This window comes from Bradysia coprophila, unplaced genomic scaffold (assembly GCF_014529535.1).
Source record: "Bradysia coprophila strain Holo2 unplaced genomic scaffold, BU_Bcop_v1 contig_297, whole genome shotgun sequence".
NCBI classification, from domain to species: domain Eukaryota; kingdom Metazoa; phylum Arthropoda; class Insecta; order Diptera; family Sciaridae; genus Bradysia; species Bradysia coprophila.
Window position 1 is genome coordinate 6,635,349 of NW_023503555.1, and position 16,785 is coordinate 6,652,133.

Consider the following 16,785-nt stretch of genomic DNA (forward strand, 5'->3'; position numbering starts at 1 on the left):
TTTCGAATCTAGTCCTTCATTTGATCTGAATATTTTCAACAGATTGATAAGAAATTTTTTGCTTCATTTGATTTAATATTCATGTAATCGATATGAATAAGACTACATCAGACAGTGTATATTACTTATTTCACTGTGCCACTGTCGATAACAGATTAACAGATGATAATGTCCAATTATTATACATTTTCTACAGGATAAAGGCTAATTTCAGTAGAGGACCTTACTAAATAATATTTTGCAAATGGGCTGGGTATTCAAACCATTCTTTGAAAACCCCGCAGTTCATTTCAAGTTTGATTATTGGTCTTCGCGACTTCAATTCGACTGGATTTACGTTCAAAGAATCGAATCGATCGATTTACTTAGTCAAAGATAGCATTCGATAGATATTCGCTGCGTCTGCATCAACATAGTGCCTTTACAAACGGTACGGTATAATAATCAATCTATTATTTAAGTTGTTTAAACTATTTCCTAATGTTCGTTGAAATCTCTCTTACTTCATTAGTTTTAACATGGATTTTTCAATATAACGAAACTGTTGTCAATGCTCATTGCTTATTTTTTGTCATCGTTATTGGTAACAGATGACTAACTGTTTAAGAGTTTGATCATCTTGTATTTTTGATTTGTGTACAGGAGAGAGCCACCATAAGAGTGCAAGAGTTTAGGTATTTACACAAATGTTTTCTGTTAAAAAATTTACTTCGGTATTGACCATAAATGATGCCAAGCGTGCGAAAGTATCATAGTATTTGGTTGTATATTGGTTAGAAAGATAAAAGTTGTCCTGAGTGAAGGATCCGTTCTTTAAAGAACGAAATCAAATTTTAGAGTCTGACATTTTACGAAGCAAACTTACTCAGAATTGTCAGATTGTAAACTTTAGAAGCACACATCTGTAATACAGATTCTGTATACAGAAAAAGTGTCAACGAAAAGGCATGAATTTCCTTCATATGTTTTTCCGATCCTATCTGGTCCACTCATATTAATATAACTGTTCATTTGGCCTTAACCTGTAACATACGACTATTCATCTGTTATCGACAACGACGACAAAAATAACTACAAGCTGGTAATTTATATAGCAAACTGCGTGTTAAAAAAATGAAGTACAAGATTTGAAATCAATCGATGGTAGACCCGATAATAATACCGGTCTTATGCTTGCCGTCTGTAACAGGTTAATAAAGACTCTTAATACGGGTTTACCGCTACCACTGGCGTGTATGTAACTATTTCAAATGTGCAATCACTTTCGTTTGTATGAGTGGACTAGCTGAAAGTCAGCTGAAGCATATTCATGCCTACATTTCACTGACGTTGCCTGTATAAATTTGAGTCTGATTTCCACTCGGAATTCATTTTGTACGACTTTCGACAAGGATACAAAGGATTTATCAATGGACAGTATTGGTTAATTGATGAAGTAGTTGACGTGGTCATGTCTTGCTTGAAACTGATCAAATTGTTCAATTATGCGATTGTACTTTTGTATTTATCTTGGACAATCAAAGACTGATAACCGATGTATGCCTCCGGTAGCAATTAAATTTGGTGAAGTAGAAAAAACATTTCATTCATTGTTGGTACTACATTTTTATCATCCCCAATACCATATCTATACGTACCAATCAAAATAATGACACGTGTAACATATTTAACATCGTTTACACAGATGTGCGCGCTTTCTATTTATACCTCGAAATCAATTTTTTTTTTCTCCATAAGTTGTTAATTCACAAAATATACAATTATCATGAAAATATGAGTAGACATTTCATAATAATATGAGTCGCAGTGTATTCAGCAGGGAGGGTTGGATGTACAAATAAATTAATAGACAACTTTTTACATTCAACATGCATCGCGACTTCTTGTTTGAATTTGAATTATGTGTTGACTGTTTTATGGCATTCGGAAAATGTCCGGCTTGGGAAAAAAGCTGTAAGCGAGCTATACTCAACTGATATGCACGAAAGAAAAAAAAATTGAAATTTAAACGGAAAATAATATTAAATTGTAACGTGCGTTCTTCGGTGTAATAATCATTTTAATATTCATTGATACATCATGAACGGGCGCTAAATGACTTTCAATAAAAATTATTAAAATAACACACCTTTAACATCATAAAAGTAATAATTTCTTGTTCGTCTTCCCATTTTTTGTTCCGAAATAAAATGTTTTACTGTTCATTCTCGTTTTATATTTCTTGTAGTTCCCAATTATAAATAAAATTTTTATAAATCCACATGTGCATAGACGGAGAGCCCAGACGAGCTTTTCCGTCCCTAGTCGCTGGTCACGGATTGAAACACCTGTGACCACATTTCCGCACATTTTTGTGCAAGGTGAAAAAGTATTCTCTGCGATTTTTTGTTTTGGTTGTTAGAAGAGACCTAACAATCAAACGCATAGGGATTTTCAGAAAGAAAATCCTCTGAGGATTTAAAATAACTTTCTGTGGATTTTCTATGAATTCAAGGGGATTATATTTACTGTGTTTGCTGGATTTTCAAGGATTGCCATACATTTTTAAGAATCTACTTTTTAAGGATTTTCTTGGATTTCCAAGGATTTTCTTCTTAGTTTTCTGAGGATTGTTTTCTCGATTTCGTGGACTTTCTTAAGAAAGGATTTTTTTAGTTTTCTAAAATGTTCAGAGAAGTTTTTAGGTTTTTTCTACATATTCTCAAGTTTTCGCGCCTCGTGTGACTGATTTTGTACTATCAACAAAAGAATGTGTTTTTTACATTTTATAAACGGCAGAGATATTCACCATCATATCGATTAGATCTACTACTTCTTTTGTTGTACGTATCATGTAATGTTTAATATCGAGTACTTCTTTAGTTTTACTATAGGTTTTTGTTATATAAATAGCAAATGCTAGAGATCATCTTACATTGCTTATGTCTTTGTTAATAACAGATGATTATTAATATCTTTGTTTTGAATAACATTACAATCATTTTAGCTAAAATATATCCGCACCTATCCAACATAAGCCATGCAGCTTTTCACATTGCATTAACCATCTTTACACCAGCCTGATAAGTGCCAAAAATTGCACACTGGCTCTCCGTCTAAAATATGGCATAAAAGCCTGCACCATTGACCACATTCTGGCCTTTATGTTATCGTTGATGCGCAATTCACCACAAAATGCTTATAAATGCAAACAATTATTTAACATTTCATATTTTTTTATAATTCGAATTGAAAAAAAGCAATCCAACAACAACAAGTCGGAATGAATGCAACATGAACGAAAACTAAACACAAAATAATATGTAATTACGAATGTCAGTTACATTCATTGAAATGCATTTAATAATAACTTTTTTTTTCTCCCTTTTCGCGTTTTGTTTGCTCGTTGTCTGCGGTGGCTTTCAGAAAAATTCTGTGTAATTTTCTGTAATTTTTTCCTCTTTTTTTCGTTCATTTCAGTTCTTTATCAAGTAACCACCTTGATAGGCGATAAACGCTTCATTTTTATGAAAATATATGTGCCGTCTTGGTCTGTTTTTTTTTGTTGCGATTATGGAGCATAGATAAACACGCACAAATATTTAGTGCACATTTTGTTACTTACAAGATTTTTTTGGTTCGTTTTTGCTTAATTTCTTGGTTTTGATGGAAAAAGGAAATCAAAATAAATCAAGCTGAATAATAGCAGGTTGTGTGGTGAACTACACATTGGTTTTATTTTTACAACACGTACAGATTGTGCCACGAAAATACACCTTTTCGTGACTGTGTAAAGCTTGGGACAGGAAAAATTTTCTTGGAGAAGCCATTGTTCAGAATTTAAGGCAGGATTTTTCTGGCTAGAATAGCCACATCTTCCAATCTAAAAATTTAGGCTGGGAATAGCCCTGGGAATTTTGATCTGACCTGCAATTCCGAGTTTAACTAAAAATTCAGCTCTGAGAGACATTTAACATTGGCTGGAGACTGTAGGCAAAGAAAGTTACTCGTTATAGGTGATGCGTTCCAATACGTTTTTATGAGTGTTGAGGTAGTACCATGAATTTGAAAGAATGACAAAGGTTAAGTTTTTGTCGTTTGATCAGGTGAGGTTGACCTGATCTGAATTTTAGATTTTTACCTGAATCAGCTGAATGGAAATTTGTAAATAATTTTCGTTGCGTTAGAGTTAGACCGAGCTTGTGTCCATTCCAAGAAGAACGATAGATGATGTTTCGGGTCAACAGGTCATCCTGATAACTGACAGATCAAGAAATTAACTGAGTCGGGTTTCAGGTCATAATCAGATCAAAACGTTTAATGACCAGACCTTAAATTTTCAGGTTGACCTAGCTCGATAGGATGCATTACCTTGTAGGTCATTAAATGACTCGGAGCATTCAAAATTAATTTGGACCTTGGACTGCAAAGTTTTTAATAGAATCTATCTCACATGAAGACACAACCCTACTACTATCCCACATCAACCAGCCACCCTTCCTAGTATTATTACAAATTTACTATGCTTCAGCAAGTACAACCTTGTATCTCGTATCAAACTATAGATTCTCGCCCCGAAGCAGGTAAATTACTGACAAAAAAAAACCTATAAAATTCCAATGTGTTTCGGGTCAGTCTTCTCTCCGATCATTAAATTGAATAAAGAAAAGGAAAAAAAAAACCTTCTGAACTCAAAATGCTTTCGAATTTAAGTAATTATCGTATTTATCTCCACAATCGTTTTATAAAATGATACATTTTCGCGATTATTGATTGCCTGTTGTTGTATATACGTATATAATACAATGTGAATTCATTCGATCGTTGGACATCGATTTCAGTATTATTTTAAAGATGTTTGTCGATTCCGATCGTCTTTGGACGATTATTTTGGTTTGGATGATCGTTAGCTTGTGTGTGATAAACATTAAATTGGGTGATGCTACAAAATATTCGAAGCATTCGATGAATTCGGCGTTAGCGTTTCATTGATTATGGTATTTAACTAATGGATGGGATGGGCTGGTATTGATGAGAAAGAGAAACATTTCTTTTTTTCGTCGTTTTTTAATGTCTAGCAAAACGTTTTCGTTCTGATTAATTTGTAAATAGTTCTTTCGACAGACTGAAAATAATTCGTTTTTTTTTCTCATTTCTTGCAGATATGTCACGACTAGAGAAATCACCACTTTTAGCTAACGGATATAACCCACCACCTCACTTAAACCATATGCAGTTCATGCAAATGAATCATCATCCTGGTGCTATGATGAGTCCTGGACTACCACCTCATGGCATGACCCGGCCGGACGGTACAATGATGAAAGGTCAACCAGGAATGCCGGGAATGGATGCAATAGCCAGGTAAACAATTTCTTCTCTTTTGATTGAAAGTGAATTGAATGTGAAAACGTAACTACATTGCAATTTCACATTGTTGGCACATGCAACGACAAAGTAGGACAAATTGGCTGCAATTCGAAAATCCATTTGAATGTCGTATGGAACGGAAAGTGGTTTTAGTGACACAGAACTCTTCGAGTTATTTTGTTCTCTAATTTAATTCTTTTATCCGATTACGATAAACTATTCCATTTTAAATCCTCCATGCGATTATGACATCACAATAGGCGATTAAGCCATTTAGTGAACTCGTTCGCTTTTTATTTCTATTTTAATGGACTCAAATGAAAAATAAATAAATTTGAGTTGAGGATTTCACGTTTTTTTATACGTTCGTTGATTTTAAGTCGAACTATATTTACTACCAACTCTATTCCATACACACGCTCTTTCTGTGTGTCTCCGAAGAATCGATATAATTCAACGGTTCGATAGAAACGCAAGCCATACACACATTTTATTGATGTGTAACATTCTGTTTATATACATTCAGACTAATTCAACGGAGGGTTTAAATGAAGACCCATCGATTCAATTACAATTGGTAATGGTGTGTGGTAATATCGATAGGCCTTACGGTTCAGGGGTTAATTTCGTATGTGATTGCAATATTATGAACATTAAAGTGCCCTTCATAATACAATATATATGTGGAACGGTCCTCCTACAATTTGTCTCAATTACAAAATTTGCTTAATCGATTTTACTGCAAGACTGGTATAATGTTGGGTGTTCGTTTTTGATGAATATTGTAAACTACTTGTTACAGATCTGGTATATGGGAAAATTGTAGAGCTGCTTATGAGGACATAGTCAAACATTTAGAGAGGTAAGCGAACGTTTTTATCCTTTTCTCTTTCAACGAGTCATAATGTTAAGTGGCAATGCATTTTGTGCCAAATATCAATTAAACAGAAATGTCAGCATGTTGATTTTGGAGTGCACGCACGAATTATTTTTAATGTTTATGTCGTTGAGACATGATGATGAAGTCACAGGAGCATGTCGACAGTAGACTGAACATTTCGCTAAAGTAAATATTTTGACACATTTTGATGAGAGAGTGCAGCTAATTTAATGATTAATAATTCGAATTTTCATTGAATTTGTTTTATTCAACTTTGTAATGCATCAATGCATATTGTACAGTTATATGCCAGTTGTCGCGCACCTTGCTTAGATTCAATTTTTGTGCATTTTGGTGACGGGGTGTGAATGTTTTACCGTAGGTGTTGATGAATACATTCTAACAGGCTTGACAGATTTTTAAAAAGTGACTCATGGCACCGCCAACATCTTTCAAATTTTTCAGATCAAATACTTTCTTAGCACGTTTACTTAGCAACTTTAGGCACACCGGAAAGTGCTAAGGGAGTCGAGGAATACCTCCAAATAAATTTCTAAAAATCAAAAATTTGACTTTTTATTTTTAGAAATTTATTTGGAGGTATTCCTCGACTCCTTTAGCACTTCCCGGCGTGCCTACAGTGCCTGCTCGAGCATTATCCCCTACGTGTTAAATTAAGTACTTAAACTAGACTATTCCATCGACATCAACAACATCAATATCATGCAATCTGTTACTTCTTTTGTTGAAAATATCCATCAAGGTTTGGTACAAAATCTTTTACTTCATTAGTTCTAGCAGAGGTTTTGATATATAAGACAACATTCACCAGAGAGTATCGCTTACTTTCGTCGCCGGTATCGATAACAGATGACTAAACGTTTCTGAAAGGATTTTCCGGCTTTTCCCTTTGTGTTAGCGAGGTAGATTTTAATCTAATATAAACGGCAAACATATTACGTTATAATACTCAATCATCTGGCACAGAATCTGGTGTTTGTCACAAAATCTTCTACTTCTCTTTGTTTCAAGAAACTTCATAGTATAGGATAGGATAAGTGGGCTGAATCCTTTGGAAGACAAGCACCTGGGCTTGTTGTGCTTAACGAGCTGTAGTTAAGACGATATGCTCACAGAAACCTGATCCTAGTTTTCATCAGTGCTCATTGCTCATTGTATGTCCAAACAGATCGTATTTAATCGCCCAAGAAAGCTTCTCAAAAGGATCTTTGTTTTGTATCTTCTTACACCTCTCTAATTTGCATGAAATTACTCTTTCATCCAGCGAACCGAATCCACACACACACGATAATAAAAAAAACAATTTAAAAATAAAGCAACCGAAAAATTTCATCCAAATTATCACATGCCACACGACCCCCGAAAAATATTCATACACTTTGCGCTATCGAAACCGTTTCGTGTCCGTATAAGCAAAACAGAAAATACATTTCCCATCGAAAATATTACAAAAACCAAATCTAAAAGTGCATATTACTACACAGGAAAAAACCGTGTAACAACACGTATCCAACCGAAACAGAAAATGCGGCGAACGAATGGAGAAAAAAAACAACACCGAACCGGAGCTCTTGTCTAATTGAAAACCCCATTGTGCTTAATTTAAATTACTTCCACAATTTCTTTTTCACCACTTTGCAAAACAATAAACATTTTTGTCAGCAGAATGAACAAAGTCAGTAGGGCAACTCATATAATGTAACACTATACTGTTGGCGATGTGTCGATGTCGATACATATATCCATTGTCGGTATGGTATTGCGTACACAAAATAATAAACCTTTTTGCAACAAAACCATAAATCTAAAAATGCTTGTCGGAAAAAAGTTAGTGTAGGTTTTCCTGTTAGAAAAGCATACAAGCAGTCGGATAGGTTGGATAGGGAAAGGTTTTTTTTGTACCATTTTCATTTTCACCCTCGAAAAATGTATGCGCCTTTTTACATGAAGGGATGACTAGCATCAAAAATGTACACCTTTGTATTACCCATCTACACCCACTGACTAATTGAGTCTGTGGACAGCTCTTTCGGAAACTTTTACGTTTGTTAATTAAGTTGTAAACGTTTTTGTTTTTCCGTCTGACATTAACCTTGATTGTCCCCGCTTCGGTAAACAGGAAACGTACTGTTTATTGGGTTCAATATTTTTGCAAGCTTCCGAAAATCATTGGTAGGAACTGAGTTTAATGAACTCGAACATTTTAAATGGGAATTTAATGAAAATTAAATATTTTTTTTCTTCCGTCCTTTGTACCCAGTTGTTGTTCGTCCTGCCATAATTTCTTTCATTTTTTCTATGGGTACAAATGCAATGGGGGTGAAAGCGAATATGGATGCTACATTAGGTATCTGCTACGGCTTTTTTTTCTGCGAAAATTATTGCCAAATTAGATTGCATAAATCAGAATTTTATTGATCAATTAGACGTTCTAGTTGGAGAGAGTTAAGTTGGGGGAGTTTGGCAGTGTGTTGATGTTATCTGGTTTTTTTATTGTGTTTCAACGATTCCTTTCTTTAATTCGTTATAATGACTTCAGCTTTCGTTGTACAATAACGAGGGGAATCTTACACAATTACTTCGGAACTCTTACATATAAAAGATACATCGGACATTGCATCCAATTTTCTGATATTTTTGTTTGTACGATTGATGATGAAACGTCAATGGAAAATGGCTACTAAATTAATCATCTGTTATCAACAGCGACAGAAACAATGATCAATAAGCCATTGCTTGTGTGTTATTATATATAAAAATAAATGTTAAGCAATTGAAGTAATAGATTTTGTTAAGTTATTTTAACCGAAGTAACCGTGGTAACAAATTTGATGATTGTAATCGTAATAAAGATTCAAATAGGCTTTCAGAGTGTCACTGATGTCACGGGGTACCTGATGTAAAACTAATTTACGAAACCAATGGAATCGTTTTGTCATTAGCTAATTTTTTGTGATTCCATTCTTCCAGTATAAAATGTTGATTTTCTTTGATGGTACAAGTATGTCACTGCTCTGTGCAAATGTGACGCAGTGAATGCCTAAATCTTTGTCTTGTGTGTTGAAATTGAAAATTGGAAATGATTCCCAGTTCCCATCCCGTTTTGTGATCTACGGAAGCTTTAAATTTATTGAAATTAATGAAAATTCGTTCTGAAAATGAATTGCTGGTAGGCGTAATAGTAATCAACATTATATTTCATTAAGAAAGAAAACCCATCACGGTATCGACACAACCCTACAAAATCTAATCTCCTTTTAACCATTCGAATAAAATATCGAAAATATAATCTTGCCGCCTTAATATTATCGAAGAGTAAGTTAATTTCATGCCTGCATCCTTGTGTACAACACAAGAGTATAATAATAAGCCTAAGCAGTGTAAAATTAGACATTTTAAGCATCTCGCATATATACCCTTTAAGGAAAATTTCGTACGTTAGGTTAGTCATCCGCAAGTTTTATTATACACAAAGGGGTTGGAGAAAGTCGCTTACACACTGGTATGAGGTGGCTGTAAATGCTGTACAATGTAAAGCAACATCAAATCGATATTGCGTTTTAAATATTGATTTATTTTTGGTATTACAACGGTTGTGCCTTAAAGAGATTTACATTGAAATTTTGGTGGAATTTTTTGATTGTTTTTCTTTCGCTAAAATTTTTTGTTCTAATTTAATGAGACAATGTTTCTATTGCCATTCACAGATTACGCGAGGAAAGAGGAGACGAACGGAGTCATAGTATAGATCCGAAACCAAGGGATCTCAGTTCACAAAACGGTCAGTTAATTTACATTTTTATGGAACGGATTGGGTAGTCTTTATGGAACAACCTGAAGCATAAATTTAGTTTAGGTTCAGTTCGATCACAAATTCAATTTGAACCTGACCTCAAATAAATCAGGTTGAACTTATTAATTAGGTGATTTTCGTCATTTTCCGCAACTCTCAGGTCAACCTGAACAGGTCGACCTGATTCAGCATTTCTGGCGTCAGGTTGCGATCAGGTCGACCCAAAATATTTAAATTGAATCAGGTCAAAATTGGGTCACACCCAATCTGGTCGACCCGATCCACTCCGACACTTAAATTAAATTGCAAAAATGTTCGATGATCAAAAATTTTCTCTCTACCGCTGTACACACAGGTTCATCAAATGGACACAGTCCTGTGCTAAATCTATCAAAATCCGGTGGTTTAGACCAAGGAAGTACGGGTGATCAAAGCGACCGAAGTGAAGGTCATTCGCCACCGCCATCGATTCGTGACGAAGAGGAAAATATCAGCGATGACAATGTATCCGATGTTGATGAACGAGAAGAAAAAGAAGAAGGTACGTGTCCCGTGTGTGTATTATGTTCATTTAAAAGTGATGTTGTTGCTCTTGCATGTTGTCCATTTCAATAAATTTTTTGTTGAGTGGCAAATTGAAAACATTTTTTCGATTTCAATTCGTAAAACCATTTCATATATTATGCCAATGCATACGTAACGCAACACACTTTTAAAGGAATGAAGAGAAGTATAACAAAAAAATTCAATTAATTCACATGGCAAAACAATATAATGTTCGTGATCTTTGTTAATTAATTAAATCGATCTCTCCACATACAAATGAAAATTTCAACCTGAACGGCCGAACACACATAACAAACCGAGAAAAAAAAAATTAATTCAATTTGAAATCGTGACGACGACGAAGAGCCTGGGCTTATATTATTGTTCGTAGTGTAAAGTGAACCTTTCGGTTGGCTTAGCAGGGGATGCCAAATTGTGTGTCGATGTTGCAACAGGTCTCGACACAAATATTTTTTTAATTTTATTTATAAAAATAAAAAAAAACAAATTTTCCATGTTTTCATATGTATATATCGAAAATACCGGGGATTCCATCTCGTGCAGGCATACATATCCATGCCGTTTAGCAAAGAATTAACAATATTGTTTTCGATGTGTATCGTATGAGAAATTCTATTAAATCATAATTTGTGCGGGAATCTCTTGTTTTGTACTACAAAACAAAAAATAAAGTAAAAACTCAACCGATCGCTGTAACCTTTTGATGTTCCTATTTACAGGCGATGATCAAGTGAAGAGAGTTATGCATTATAAATTAAATTTATGGTCTCCATCAATAAAGCATGTCTTCGGCAACGATTTTTTTCTTCTTCTCTCTCTCTCTCTCTCTCTCTCTCTCTCTGTATTTGATCAACATGATGTTTTCAATAACATAAAAAGCGATCACTGATATCTTAAGTCTGGGCTCTGTGTATACGTTCAGAAACAAAACAATTTCAGTATGTGGAGGATCAGAGGGGTGCTTATCGGCAATTTATCGAAATTACTTAAATACGTGATCAATTAATTAGATTTATAGAAGTCTCTTTTTGCATCGGTCGCTGGCCTTTTATATATATTGTGCATTTTATTCATAGACGAGAGATAAAATGTACAGAGGAAAATGCGATGTGGATTATAATATGATGATGATGATCGCTTCGGTATGATCAATATGAAAAATGGTTTCTGTTAAAAAGGTTAAGTGATCGGGTACGTTTCGAACGTTCGATGTTACTGTTGTTGAATGATTGAAGTAAATAAAAAAGAAACGAAAAACGTTTCGGGGTCAAAATAGACAGATTCATTTCGACCTTCGATCTGATATTATAGTTTAATGACGATGATTCTTCAATTGTTCGATCGAATTGTCCAGAGTTTACGGATTTTTTCACATCAGAAAATCTCGTAGAATTTTAATTGGTTTCGATGTACACAATGGAGCGAACAATTTTGCCATGTTAATCAGTCGTGTCGGCCAATTTTATACAGAATTTTCTTTAGCAATACGTTTTAACTAAGAGAACAGGTCAACAAGTATGTGAAAATAATTCTCAGTGGTGGATCAGTTGAACAGTTATAGATGAAATTGGAATTTTAACCTTTTTCAGACGACAAAAATCTATTACTTCGATTTTTTCAGTGTTTCATACAAAATCTTGTACTGCGTTAGTTGTACAATATGTATATTGTAATAAAAAGCGACAGCAGACAGAACTGACTGCTTACTTTTGTCATCGTTATCGATAACAGATTTCAAGTCCTTCCTAAAATGTCATTCTTGATGGAGACATGTTGACCTGTTTAGAAATTTAAGTTTGGAAACGTTCCCTTCTATACGACCATTAATATTTCGGTCTCTATAGGTCGATTGAATAAATTTTGCATGACCTGAATTTGAACTATTTCTAGAATTATCTCGTAGATAACATTGAACGTTTATCCTTCAGAAAGGTCAAGAAAATTCGCTTTTCCTGAGAAGAAGCATCCATTCTCGTGATTGTAAGAATATCATCAACAGAAGCTAGCAATAAATTACCCAAGACCAAGACTTACTTTCGTGAAAATCAAGAAAATCGAGAAAAAAGGCCGAAGTCCGGGAAAATCAAGAAACTTCGGGAAAATTAAAACATTTTAAGAAAATCGAGAATATTTTGGAAAGCGAGAAAACTTGAATGATTTTCTCAAATTTTTTCGATTTTCTTGAGTTCAAAAAAAATTACTGAATATTGAAAAATTAAGGAAACCGGAAAGTCAAGAAAACTTTTCTCAGAAAAATCTTCATTCAACAAAAACCCTCGAAACTCACACCTACAACACTTATCGCACCAACTGTCGGCTAATTAAAACAAAACCCCAACAAAATAAAACCAAAACAACAAATCCACTAAATCTCGACAAAACTTTCAATTTTCCAGATCTTAGCGAAACCGAACGTGATATGTCTATTCAACAGCAGCCTACATCGGCGCCCAATTCAGATTCTCATCAGCAGGCAATAAATTATTCGTCATTGGCAGCGACAGCAGCCGCTGTGGCGGCTAGTGGTGCAAAGTCATCGGTACCCGGTCCGGATCAACAAAATCTATCATCGACGGAAACGTTGCTGCGAAACATCCAAAGTTTATTAACTGTTGCTGCGGACAATGCCCGACAACAAGAGCGACAGATTAGTTATGAGAAAGGTGAGTTATTGGCTGTCAAATGCTTTTAATGTTACATTCCATCTATGTGGCTGGAAAATATATTTACTTTTCTGAAAGAACATTTTATACCGGCGACTCGCTGCATTATGTACCAAAATGAATACACGACGTATCACCCGTTTACAGAATGAAAATGTTAAAACTATCAGTTGTTGTTTTCGTTAAAATATCTTCTCGGTTATCTTGTCATGTAGATCTTTTGACTCTGTTTTTTTTTCGTATTATTTTTCGGTCGTTTCCAACCACTCGTAAGATTAATGTAATACTAAACTTGTTTGGTTCTTCAGTTTTATACCGCATAACTAAAAGCGTGTGCAAGCAATGACACCGTTGATTTAATTTAGTTGTTAAAAACTGGCATGTTGTGTCGAGTGGTAAAATGGTTTTACAAAAACAATACGGTGGCAAGTTAAAATGAAGAGAAAAATGAATTCGATTAATAAAGTATTTGCCATTGTTTACGATGCGGCTTGCGTTCATATATGTGTTATTGGATTGTGACGCAAGATCTTATCGATTTTTGCTTTTTTCGTTGTCGTTGAGCAATGACAACAATTTATCATAATAATTAACAGTCGAACTTAACATGTCAATAATTAAAACGAGAATTCGGAACGGAGAGGTTGTACAAGAAGTTATAGATACTTTGTATCTGTCGCAAATGTCGTATTCCGATAACAATATCGCTATTTTAATAGTTCAGTCGACGTCGATGAAATTTAGACATGATTTTGCCTCAGGTGTACTTCAGTTGGTTCACTCCAAGAAAAGTGCTTATACATCTATAATACGGATGAAATAGGTACATCCACTCGCGCGATAGCGGTAAAACCATATATAAAGCCGTGTGAGTGAGCAGTTTTGTTTATATGGGCGGATCAGCTGAAAAACAGCTGAATCAAATTCATGTCCAAATATCACTGACATTCCCTGTACAGAAAATTAAACTAAAAAGTTCTGTAAAATGAAAACAGCGAGGCAATTATGTGGCCGAAAGTATCTCCTTCGAAAATGTAGAAGATCATCTGAAAATTGGAAAATCTTTCAAAGAAAATCCTAAAATTCACCGAAGTTCTATCAAAACGCCAACGATTAAGAAAATCGTCTAAGAAACGAGTGGTTGGACCAGAAAGCAAAGCCATCGCTCCATTTTTCCACTCCCGAAATTACCCCACGGATTCTGATAAATCAATTGTCAAACACGTTGTGCATCACGTTGTACAAGTGGACACCACACGTTCTTATTTACCTATGCGAAAATGTGTGCTGAAAAAATCGTCATGGTAACAATTTTGAATACGATTGTCGGGTCGGCTTTACATTCAAAGTCAAATAAGAGCTGACCACAAAAACCGCCAAACATATGGTCATATTGGTGGATTCACGCATCTACCTGTCTAAATTCGTTTGGTGTTAGCAAAACAATTTGAAGCATTTTTCACAAAAATTATAAACTTTTGGATGTAACGGGTTAATGATTTATAATGATGAACTTTCTTGCAAGTCGCACGAGTAAAATAACCATTTGGGATTTATTAATTATATACGCTAACTAGGTAATGATGCGGTCGGGCATATAAGAACCACAAAAATCATAAAATAATCAGAATCTATTCTGTTGTATTGTTGCTGTTGTTGTCGGGACTCTATTTGTTCATCATTTTTCTGTAATAATATACAAACGGCGACATATTGCCAAACAATCATTGCGTCTACTACTTCTTTTGTTGAAATTATTCCGGAGTTTCATATTCAAATCTTTTACATCATTTGTTATCTCATGATTTTTCCTATAAATAAGAGGCCATGCTTACAGCTCTTTCACATTTCTGTCATCGCTATCAATAACAGATGAGCCTTTTTAAAGTTATCAACATATTGATATTTTTGTTTATACCTTGAATACAACAAACTCTATTTTCATAAAAAAAAGTTTCTGATAAATTTTTACGTTCCTATTTACTTGCACCATGTTTGTCTCATATCGCCAAACTATTTAAATTTCAAGCCTCGTCGTAAGCACCATGAGCACAAGCTTTACCATTAATTGTTTGATCCACGACCGTTTTTCTCTGTCTGTCGAAAATAGATGCAATGAAAAACACCTGCTATAGTCGCCTCCGAAATATCTTAACGTTATAACGAACTTTAAAAGTTGAAATAAAAAAGTTTCTATAAATTTTGAAACTTTGCCAAAAAAAAGGAAGTTCGAAAGCTCGGTGTATTTGCGATGCATGATAGCTGACTGGAATTTGTTTTATCGTAAATTTCTTTCCTATTTTAGATAAATCATTCGATGATTAAATGCGAAACTTCCTTTTAACTTATAAATCTTATCTTAATTTGCCGTCGGTGAACCGGAGTGAAAAGAAATTTCATTAAAAAAAAGAAACGTGTTTGTGGATTAGGTTTTCTGCGCTGGTTGGTTGTTTTTTCTGCGGATAAAAATATTTCGTTTTTGGTTTATTCATTCCGTTTTTATTAATCGTATAAATCAATCATTGGAACTATATTCAAATATCACCTGTTTCCAATTAAATAACCGGCAAACGAGAATCAATAATTAGAATACCACAGAAATTTGACATTTATATCAGAAAAATATCTAATAAATCGATGTGTTATCACACGAAACGAAACCAAAAAAAAATCGAAATAATAAATCAAGTCAAATCATTTAATATTAATAAATAATATCAGTGGAAAGAACAAACCAATTTATTTTTTGTTGCTAAAATCCAAACTCATAAAATCAACGGTAGTTAAGCCGACGGCATTCATAATATTCATATTTTTTTGGCTTTCCCAATCAACAACAAAACAAACTCCGAAATACAGTGCTTCAGTGCTTCAATATCACATATAAAACAACCAAAGATAAGGATCGTTTATTGATTATTAAAATCAATATTAGTTTCTGTTTTATTATTATTGCTAGCGCGTTATTCATTGTGTGTGAGCGCTTCAAGTAGTATTCTAAAACCGTGTACTGCATTTACAAGAATTACATTTATTGTGTATTATCATCAGTATTATACGAACATTATGCAATTCTGTGACGGAATTGTACTGTTTCTGCCTCGTTGTGATGTCGTAATGAGGAACATTATTACATGTAGGTTTAGAGTGCAAAAAAAAACCTTTTTGCACTAGTTCGAAAATGATTTGTTTTACTCCAAGCTCTCGTCAGGAGAGACTCCCATGTATTCAGACCGAATACAATCGAATATTTTAACTGCTATATATGGGAGTTTCGTCGAAATACTACAACCACAAACCTCTCCCACATCGGCCACTGTTCACACCCTGAAAGTGCAAATGTTAGCAACAACAAAAACCCGAAAAATTTGCCAGATCTCGTTGTTTCGTTCTTTCGTTATGTCAAAAATGAGCTGCCATTTGAGTACTAAGTTTAAAATCCTGTGTAAAAAAGAGAACCAACAATAGGCCCCGGTTCAAAATCTTTTGTTCAAATGACATTATTTTTAACG

The 16,785-nt window shown here is 34.3% G+C and overlaps 1 protein-coding gene across 5 annotated transcripts in view; it reads left to right on the forward strand.

Moving 5' to 3' along the window:
• The window catches only part of LOC119079158 (dachshund homolog 2), an 87,481-nt gene that overhangs the window by 54,820 nt on the left and 15,876 nt on the right, over positions 1-16,785 (forward strand). For all 5 annotated transcript variants that reach the window (XM_037186972.1, XM_037186975.1, XM_037186973.1 and 2 more), the window contains 5 exons: positions 5,142-5,343; positions 6,152-6,211; positions 9,958-10,031; positions 10,399-10,584; positions 13,007-13,273. In XM_037186972.1, the coding sequence (XP_037042867.1) occupies positions 5,142-5,343; positions 6,152-6,211; positions 9,958-10,031; positions 10,399-10,584; positions 13,007-13,273 (789 nt within the window). The remainder of the gene's footprint in view (positions 1-5,141; positions 5,344-6,151; positions 6,212-9,957; positions 10,032-10,398; positions 10,585-13,006; positions 13,274-16,785) is intronic.